Genomic DNA, 10,070 nt, shown 5'->3' with positions numbered 1-10,070 from the left:
CTGTTATATATTCTAAGGCCATCTTCGAGCCAAAGTTTTATCAAAACGGAAAATTCAGGGTGTTGGAGACTATTTCTTGCATCAGTCTTCGTAAGGCCCATTAAGAAAGAAATTAACTTACTTCGAAACTGATTCATCCGATAGCAGAGAAAGGGGGAAAAAGTAGTTTTTTAAAGAAGTGTACTTTCTGCTTACTGCCTGAAAACCAAGCTATTTAAGAACCCAGTGATATGGAGCTTGCAGACTAGAAGAGCAGAGTGCTCCACTCCAAGCTAATGTTAATATCAGCAAAAATGAGGAGGTGAGAGATTAGGCAGGACAGGAAAGCAGGTCCTGAAGCAGCCCAATCCACCTCCTTCTCAGATCCCACCTTGTAAATATTTATCTTGATGATAAAATGAATGTATTGGTCAGTTATCCAGAAAAACAGAAACAATAGGCTATTTCTATCTAAAGATATAGATTGGATACCAATGTTTATATATATATATACCCCGAGATATTTATTAGGGGAATTGGGCTCCCACAATTATGGAAGCCAAGAAGTCCTACCATCTGCAAGCTGGAGAACAACAGGAAAGCCAGTGGTGTGATTTGGTCCAAAGGCCTGAGAACCAGGGCAGCCGAAGTTGTCAGTCCTGGTCCAAGTTCACAGACCTGAGAAGGGGTCAGGAAGGGGAGGTGATGGTACAAGTCCCTGTCTGAGTCTGAAGACTCAAGAATCAGGAGCGTGGATGTCAGAAGGCAGGAGAAGATGGATGTCCCAGTTCAAACGCAGACAACAAAGTCACCCTTCCTCGGCCTTTTTGTTCTATTCGGGACCTCAGTGAATTGGATGATGCCTGCCTGCATTGGTGAGGGCAGATCTTCTTTAGTGTTCTGATGCTAATCTCTTCTGCAACACCACACAGACACACTCAGAAATGATGTTTATCAGCTATCTGGGTATCCCTTAGCTTAGTCCAGTTGTCGCATAACATTAACCATCACAATGAGCAGCTGTGCTCTTCGTGAAGGTGCAGCTGTATTCATCAGAGGCAGGGAGCTAAAGAGGGCAGTCTTCACGCCTGTGGCATTGTTTCACCAGCAGGGCGCAATGTGGAGTTAATACAACGGGGAACCGGCGGGCGGTGGAAGGCATGACAACAGAGCGCCCAGTGCTGTGCTGGAAGAGACGTGTTAAAAACCCAGTTCTAGAAATAACTGTATCTGATAGATTTGCTGCTTATGATTAACCATCCAATGGAATGAACCAAAAATAACTAGATCAGATGTCTTCAAAAACTGGAAGAAAGTTGCATTGCCTCTGAAACCCTAATGCTGGCTAAAAACAACCTATGACCGCACACCAACAGTGATTCTCAAACTCGGCTGTGCATTAACATCTCCTGGGGAGTTTTTAAATCACTGATGCTGGGCCCCACATCAGTCCAATTAAATTCATAACTTTGGAGGTGAGGCCCTGGCACTGGACTTTTTTAAAGCTCTCCTAAGTGATTCTAATGTGAATTCAAGGTTGAGAAGCCCTGTTCTACATTTAAGCCAATCAATAGACATCTCCAACAGGAAACAGACACCTCCATAAGCGGTATTCCTTCTTCGGAGGATTGCTAGATACAGTTTAAGATACCCTGTTAAATTTGAGTTTCAGGTAAAGAACAAATCATTTTTTGTACAAGTAGGTCCCAGATATTGCATGGGATATGCTTACACTAAATAAGTATCCATTCTGTATTTTTATTTGCTAACTCCGGCCACCCAGCCCCAAGCCTCATGTCAGATAGACTTGGAAAACATCCTCCCCAAAAGCAGAGTGGGGAACAAAGATAACATGACCAAGGCGTTCAGCCAACTTCCAGGTAAGGAGTCCTTGCTAGACTGTGGGTGGCATTTCCCAGACTTTCACTAATGTAAGTACTTACCCCAAAACCCAGCACTTGGTAAGTCCTCAACAGATGTTAGCCATCATTCTGAGGAAAGCTTCGTTTATGAAAATGAGCTTGTGTACATAAATATGCATTGCAGTGTCATCTTGATATTCATTTCAGTAGAAAATTTTTCTATTGCATTTCAGTTACAATGTGGTTTATAAAATAATGGTGTCTGTTTCAACTTTTCAGGAAAATATCTCCACGGAAACGTCTGATATGACCGTAGAAGTGCTCGGTCCCTATCTTGTGGTTTCTGCCCCTTTTCATATTTTCCCTACTCCTCCCCCAGAATTCCTGTCAATCTGTGATTCCAATTAGTGAAACCAAATCAATAGAGTTGTCACAATGAGAATTCTGGTTTACCTTTTATATAAGTACTGCCAATATATTAAAAGGTAATGCTGAGCAAAACCATTCAATAAGCATTTGTCATTTGAAACATATGTCTGCTGGGAAAGCTGATCACACTGATTAATCCACACATTGAATGTGCAAAGAGTTGAAGGGAAAGGGTGATAAAGACAATGTCATGAGATGTCAGAGAAAATACTCATTTCATAATGCAGTTCAACAATAGAAATCAATTTCAAAATGAAATATGATGCATAAACTAAGATTAACGTTAGTTAACGTGGCTGGACATAGCAGACGGGACTCTTAGAAGAGGTGGCCTCCAGGGTGGCAGGGTCACTGCCCTGGCTCAGGCTCCTGCTCCCTCCTGGGCCCACCAAGGTCACTGGGTCCTCGCAACTTCCGGGCCTCTCAGGCAATCAGCTTCAGGTCACTGATGTATTTCTGGACCCACTTTTTGTTGGGGTCAGCACAGATCTGCCGTCTTCTCTTGGTGAGGAGGCTGTGGAGAAGGGAGGAAGAGTTAAGAACTGACGAATTCATCAGAGGAATCCTATGGCCTCTGCATCCTTCTATGTCCCAGGCATCTCAGGGCCTGTCCTCACGCCAGTAAAATTTCCCCTTAACTTCAGGGTTCACAGGCCTTCCCCAAGTGTCTCGGATGGGGTTCCTCAGGAAGCAAACTTCCTGTTGTCATGTCTGCTCTCTTCCCTCTGCCCAGGGGCAGGCTCTTCAGGACTCTGCAGGCCCCAGGCCAGGTCAGAAAACACTGCAGGGGCCTCCCCTGGAGTCCTTCTCCTTGATGGGCCTTAGAGAGCTGAGTACTCTGAGGGGACCTCACCCCAGACCTCCCAGCCTCCCTCCTGAGGGGTGGGCAGGAGCACTGGCACTTACATGACACCTGGTTTGGTGCACTGGGGGCTGGTTTCAGAATAGTCAACTATAAACTTTTGTGGAATCTGTCGGGAGGTATAGACGAGGCAGCAGAACTCTTTCTTGGTACCCACTACAGGAGATAGGACAGAAAGATCCCAAGTCATTGTTCACAAGGCAAGCCAGCTGCTCCTGGTCCCTTTCCTTGAGACTCAGGAAGAACCAGGAGACATCACTGCTTGGGGTGGGGATGTGGGGACAAAGAGATCCAGAAGGAAGCTGGCATTTCTTCTTTCCCCTGAGATTTTAATTTCTGCATCTTTCTCTTGGTATTGCTCATTCTCTGTCTTGGTTCTGGGTCTCTATGTCTCTTTACTGGAAATTTAGTTTTCTGAACAAACTATTTTCCATCCCATCTCTCCTTGGGGAGTTCCATCTGAGTTCATAAGGAGAGCCAAGGCCCCACCACTGAGAACCAGTTGGACCTGATCTTGTCAAAATCCCCATGGGCCTCCATTTTCTCATCCATAGAATGGGACTCACTCACTCTCCTTCTGTCTCCCAGAGCAGGAGAATAGAGTTGCTGAAACCTCTTAGGAAGAAAAATCCTCCTCGGGAAATGGTCCCTGAAATCCCTCTGAAGTTCTCTACTTGGAGGTCTCAGGGATAAATTTGGGCAGTGGGGTCCAAGCCATGGCCAGACAGTGGGGGCACAAGAGCAAAAGACAAATTCACATGGGGCAGAGCGGGTCTGAGGGCAGAAGGCGTCAGTGAAGAAAAGGACAGCAAGGGAAGCTGCGGGGGTCCCCAGGAAGCTGAGCAGAGTGTGAGTTCACATGGTGGCCGGGAAGAGCTGAACTCAGGACTTGTAGCTGCTGCCTCCTTCTGGGGTCTCAGCCATCTCTTCTCTGTACAGGCAGCCTTGGGGTATTAGAAGATATAAACTTGGGGAGACTGAGGAGGAATTTTGTTTTCTTTTTTCATTTTTTAAACTTTTAAGTTTGGGGTACAAGTGCAGGCTTGTTACATAGGTAAAACTCATGTCATGGGAGTTTGTTATACAGACTATTTCGTCACTCAGATATTAAGCCTAGTACCCATTAGTTTTTTTCCTTATCCTCTTTGAAGGGGAAAATTTTTTCATCATGATATTGGTGTCATGCTGTGCATTGCACAAACCAGGAGGGCCTCACCACAAAGGTTCAGGTTATTTGCAAAAATGGTTCAGTCGCTCCCTTGGTGAGGAAATGGTTTCCACAGTGAGAGGAGGTGAGATGCTGGCGTCACCCTGAGACTGGGTTAGCTGGTGCCTTCTCCCAAGGGCAGATCTGTAGATAAAGTCTTTTTCCCATGGTGCAGAACCTTCTGATAGTCTCCCCAGCTGTTCCAACAGCATAGATGTGCCATGGACGATAATGCCAGAAAATCGTGAGAAGCACAACCCCAGAGAAAAGCATGCCCTGGATGGAGACAGCAGAACTGGGGAAGTGCTACTGGAGGGGCGAGGTTGAGGTTGGCCTATCAGACATTGGCTCACTGAACCTCTATAATATGCCAGTTCCTGGGTTAGCTGGGTTAACTGGCGGCTAATAGGAATGATGAGCCTTAAAGAGTTGTTACTCTTTGATCAGCAAGGTGCTCTGCCAGGGATCTGTCCTACGGATATAAACATAAAGATGAACAAAGTGTTTGTCACAGCTTATTTGTAACAATTAAAAGATGATGTACAATTAAATAAAGTATGGCATATTCACCTCTTGTAATAATAATTAGTCCTTAAAACTGAAAAAGTAAATAAATCAGAGCCAGGCATGGTGGCTCATGCCTGTAATCCCAGCACTTGGAGAGGCCAAAGTGGGAGGACTGCTTGAACCCAAGAATGTGAGACCAACCTGGGCAACATAGTGAGAACCTGTCTCTATAATTTTTTTTAAGTAGCTGGGCATGCCTGTAGTTTCAGCTACTTTGGAGGCTGAAGCAGGAGGGTTGCTTCAGTCCGGGAAGTCAAGCCTACAGTGAGCTCTGATCATGCCACTGCACTCCAGCCTGGGCAGTAGAGTGAGACCTTGTCTCAAGTAAATAAATAGATAAAGAAATAAATTTAAACAGGTAGTCCTCCCCAAGTTTGTTCAACAGCTCAATTGTGTCATCAAGAACTCAGGCTTCTTAAAACATCTCCCCTTCCCTCATCATTTCGTTGGCTTTTCTTATTTGAGCTTGTCACCTCGTGGTCACAAAATGGCTGCTGCTTTCTCAGTCATCACATCCTCACAATGTCTCATCCACAAGCATACGAGGCGGTCTCATAGGAGTACAGGAAGAGCAATGTTACTAGTGTTTTTATTTCAAATAGCTTTTTATATGATTTGTCATGTGAACTATAGATTACACCGAAAAGTAGTAAAGCTAATTTTGAAAACATATAAAATACAGAAAAGAATAAAAACTCATTTAGGATCTCAAAGGTGGGTAGGCAGCAGGCAAATGGAGGCAAGAATGTGAGAGTTTTTTTCTACATTCCCTATTGTGGCATATATGCATTCTGATGCAAAATCTGAAAAAATAAATTTTATTGAAGGTAGGAAAAATTCTAGTACCCAAAGCTAGCCACTTAAACACACACACACACACACACACACACACACACACACACACAGAGTTTGGTGTATTTCTTTCCAGTGCAGTTTTTTCCTAGGCTTATGATAGTACTGTTTGCTCATTTGCTTTTTTCCTTCTTTTTACTGTGTCTGGTGGGGGAAGACATTACTGTTGTCATGATACAGGTTTTAATTTTGTATTTTTTTATTTATACAGCCATGCATCACTCAATGACAAGAATACATCTGAGGAACTTGTCATTAGTCCGTGTTGTTATTGTGGGAATATCAGAGACTTACACAAACCTAGATGGTGTAGTCTGCCATACACGTGTGCTGCATGGTACAACCTGTTGCTCCTAGTCTACACAGTTGCACAGCATGCCACTGTACTGAATACTGTAGGCAACTGTAATGCAATGTTAAGCATTCGCATATCTAAACATATCTAAACATAGAAAAGGTATAGTACAAAGACAGAATTATAATCTTATGGGACCACCGCTGTATAATATATGCAGTTTGTCATGGACCAAAGCATTGCTATGCCGTACATGACTGTACTTAACATTAAAAGACTTTTCCACATCATTCCAGTATTTTTAAGAACTGCCTAATTTACTCAAGCCTAGTACATTAATATTATCATGCACTACTGTAACATATGTGGGTTGTTTTCAATTTTTCTTTTTTTTTTTTCAGATGGAGTCTCACTCTGTTGCCCAGGATGGAGTACAGTGGTGTGATCCCAGCTCAGTGCAACCTCCACCTCCCAGGTTCAAGCGATTCTCCTACCTCAGCCTCCTGAGTAGCTGGAACTACAGGCATGTACCACCACATCCAGCTAATTTTTGTATTTTTAGTAAAGATGGGGTTTCACCATGTTGGCCAGGCTGGTCTCGAACTCCTGACCTCAGGTGATCCGCTTGCCTTGGCCTCCCAAAGTGCTAGGATTACAGCTGTGAGCCACTGCAACTGGCCAATTTTTCATTGTTATAAATCATGCCAAACATCTGTATGCAAAAAACTTTCTCCATAAGTGAGGTTATTGCTATAGGATATTTTCCTAGCTGTAGGTTTCCTGGGTGAAAAAATAAGGGTATCTAAGGCTCCTGATCTATATAGACACCCCATATGTAATGCATATTCATGTCTATTACCCAGTGTCAAACCCAATGATGGCATATTGTAGGGACCTATGAATGTTCGATAAATCAAACAGTGGTTAAAAGCCTGGCCCCATCATTCTTGTTATTCTCATAGTCCAGACTTTCCCTATTCCATTTTGTCCATTTGGGTCTGGATCAAACACAACGCGAACTACTTAAGATTCTGGGGTGTCATCTTACATGTCACTTCTGTGCAATGGAAACACAACACTAGAAATATCTGTTCCATAGGGGGAAATGACCATGGTGCCATTCACAAATAGATCTGTTCTTGATAGAAGGTACCTGCTAAGCTTGGCCTCTTAGTGACACCAATTCTTGACTTCCTCCTCATGAGTTAACCATTTCTTAGAAGCACTCCGATTAACACGACTTAATGGTCCTTTTCACCCAGGGTGTGGTTTAAGTGTGACTTGTGCTGCCCGGAACGCTGTGGCATCACCATTTATGTCACACCATGTGGTCAGAGGAGCTGCAGCACAGCATTAGACATCTGCTTTGTGGAGGAAGTGTAAATCTGAAGATCTCTCCATGTATGTATGACTTCAACACTAACATCTCACCTTCTCTCACTGTTAAAAACATTTCTGCACACTCAGGCCCAACAAGTGAGCAGCTAAGTTGCTCTTGTACATCCTAAACCCCTGGGGGACCCAAAGTACCCCAACATGTACAACTCAGAGCATAACACCATGCACTTAACATCTTCCCCTCTGGTCATCCCAGGCTCCAGCTCCTCATGGTTTAGAGTTGCCTGTAAAGGGTTGGAGGCATGGCTTGGACCCCAGAAGGATGTAGGCGGCAGCAAGTGCCCAGTCCTGTCTTGGCATTGCCTACATTCCTCTGCCTGCCCAACACTGAACAGGTCTTCTTTGGTGCCCTCCATCTCCTCTCCATGGCCATCAGCTCACAAGTCTCATCTGTCCCATGAGACTCTCTTGACCCTTGTCCTTTCTTCATTTTAGAGTTGTTTGCCTATGCTCTGGGCAGACTTTTAAGCCATAATCACTTAATTCTTGTGGATTAAGATCCTCTAAGTAAAATCAAAGAACTTCACAAAAGGTTTCAAAATGTTCTGGGCTATCTTCCGAGGACTTAGATATCTAACTTAGATCTGAAAGGCAGGAGAGGGCTAGAACCCATTTTTAGTTGGGAGAACTGAGGCCTAACTCAGTTATTCACAAAATGCAAACTCTGGGTCTAGTTGGTTCCTAGGGTGCGGAAGTGGCAGAGTTCCCTCAGTTCTACCGAGAAGCTCTACTCCTAGAGCGATTTACAGAAGAGGGTCTCTTGCTGGGAAAAGTCTCTGTAGACTGAAAGAAGTTCCTACCCAAAAGAGATGGAACAAAGGCCAGCGTTTCAAGAGCTATACTCCCTGAGGAGGGAGCAAGGGAGTGAGAGTAAGACAGAGGCAGAGATTTAAAAGAAACATTCGAAGTCAAGGATAAATGACTTCCTTAGTTCCTTTTGTGCCCTACTCCACAGCCCTGAGCAGTGAGGTCTTCATCAACTTCTTGCTGGTCACTTTTCAAGGGTGGAGAAGTTTACTTGGTTTTTCTCAGGCTCTGGATGCCGATTCCCTCACAGTTAAGGCACCCCATTGTCTCCTGCCTCTGTTATGTTTCTCCAGATCCACTGCAAATTTGCTGACTCCAGCAGCCAGTGCTCTTGCCCTGGCGTAATGCGAGCACCAGTCCTTCTGTCTGCAGATAGGGCATATGGAGGAGACAACCCACGGGACAAGGGACAAGGAGCACGTAAGCACAAGTAGGAGGTGGGAGCTAATATGGACTTTAATATCCAGTGTGAAGGTAAAATGAAGGTAAAAGGAAGACATTTCCAAGCAAGCTAAAAATGGAGACTTCACTATCAGAAGACCCATAGTTACGAAAATACTAAGAGGATTCCTTTAGGCAGAAGAAAAGTGATTGCAGATGGAGCTCAGAGATGCAGAAGAATTTAAGAGAACAGGAAGAGCAAATATGTGATGAAAATTAAATGAATATTGACAGTATAAAGTAATTAAAATATAGGATTTTAATTTTAAGACCACTCACCACTGGTTTTATAATAGGCAACCAAAAATTTGCAGTGCATCTACTGGGAGGTGTAGGAGAAGCAGCAGATGCATGGGGTATGAATCTAATCTGAGGGAACAAGGGCAATGGGAGTTGCTCAGGAGAAGAAGCCCAGGCGGGTCACAAAGGAGCAAAGGGAGACAGCACAGCTCAGAGTTGAGGCCTGCAGGAAAAGAAAGCTGGAAATACTCTGGCTTCTTGTTTGTTTCTCCTTAATTTCCCAAGTCTTATCTCCATTTTAGTCTTTATTTTACCCTACAGGGAATCAAGCTCTCTGAATAATCTATTCCTTTCTCCTAACTCTCCTTGGGAAATTTTTTTTTCTAATCGATTAAATCATAGATAGCTGAGAAGAGTATAGACATCTTTTATGTTACCCAAGGGGTTGAACTCTAGGAGACTGCTGAGGTCATTGTAAAACTTACCAGCACCAGAGAACTAAATAGACCTAGATTCTACCTCATGCTAATAACCCAGTGAATTAGACTTCAACCATCTCATTTATCTCAGTAGGATAAAACTTCTCTGACTCCCATCCTGCCACCCAGATCGACAGACTGCTTTTCAACCTTCTTGAAGAAAACAATGATGTCACTTTGAAACCCCATTGGAGGATCCCTAAGTTCACACGGGGGTTTTCAGGCCACAGCACCTGGAAGATGTGGCCTGACTTCTTCCCAGGGAGCCATCAAAGCACGTGGATGACAGACTCACCTTGTGCACAGGAGCAGAGGGCCACGGTGCAGAGGACAAGGGCAAGGCCCTTCATGATGCTGGGCAGGCAAAGAAGTGGTCAGAGCAAGCTGGGGCTTGGAAATTCACAACTCCTGGCCTCCTTCTGGGGTATGAGCTGTCATCTCTCCTTTTTATAGGCAGCCCTGGACCATGGGAACATTGGAGGTGCTGATGCAAGACATTTTAACTATGGTGGTGTCATGTGAGTTCTCAGCCCAGGGTTGCCTATGGTTACTTGAAAGTTTTAGGGTACACAAACGAGTGGTTCACTTGTTGATTGAGGTGCTTATGGGGAAGTTGTATCTCCACATGGGTGACTAGGAGTTGGAAGCACCC

General features: G+C 44.3%; 1 protein-coding gene across 1 annotated transcript; it reads right to left on the bottom strand.

The window, feature by feature from the left end:
• Nucleotides 1–476: 476 nt before the first annotated feature.
• CCL18 (C-C motif chemokine ligand 18) lies at nucleotides 477–9,862 on the bottom strand. The gene is made up of 3 exons (XM_003912649.5): nucleotides 9,714–9,862; nucleotides 3,177–3,288; nucleotides 477–2,784 (listed from the first exon to the last, which is right to left on the bottom strand). Exons 1-3 carry the CDS (start codon nucleotides 9,766–9,768, stop codon nucleotides 2,694–2,696), a joined length of 258 nt encoding a protein of 85 aa, XP_003912698.1. The 5' UTR covers nucleotides 9,769–9,862; the 3' UTR covers nucleotides 477–2,693.
• Nucleotides 9,863–10,070: the final 208 nt, after the last annotated feature.

The sequence above is a fragment of the Papio anubis genome, chromosome 17 (assembly GCF_008728515.1).
Source record: "Papio anubis isolate 15944 chromosome 17, Panubis1.0, whole genome shotgun sequence".
Classification (NCBI taxonomy): domain Eukaryota; kingdom Metazoa; phylum Chordata; class Mammalia; order Primates; family Cercopithecidae; genus Papio; species Papio anubis.
Note: the sequence above shows the minus strand (reverse complement) of the source record. Positions and strands in the feature narration are given on the sequence as shown.

Bases quoted from the DNA above. Each gene is read 5' to 3' on its own strand.
- CCL18 (XM_003912649.5), bottom strand. From the start codon at position 9,768: ATGAAGGGCCTTGCCCTTGTCCTCTGCACCGTGGCCCTCTGCTCCTGT. The intron at 3,289-9,713 runs GTGAGTCTGTCA...TATCTCCTGTAG, and splicing joins CCTCTGCTCCTGTGCACAAG to TGGGTACCAAGAAAGAGTTC. The intron at 2,785-3,176 runs GTAAGTGCCAGT...CCTTCTCCACAG, and splicing joins TGCACCAAACCAGGTGTCAT to CCTCCTCACCAAGAGAAGAC.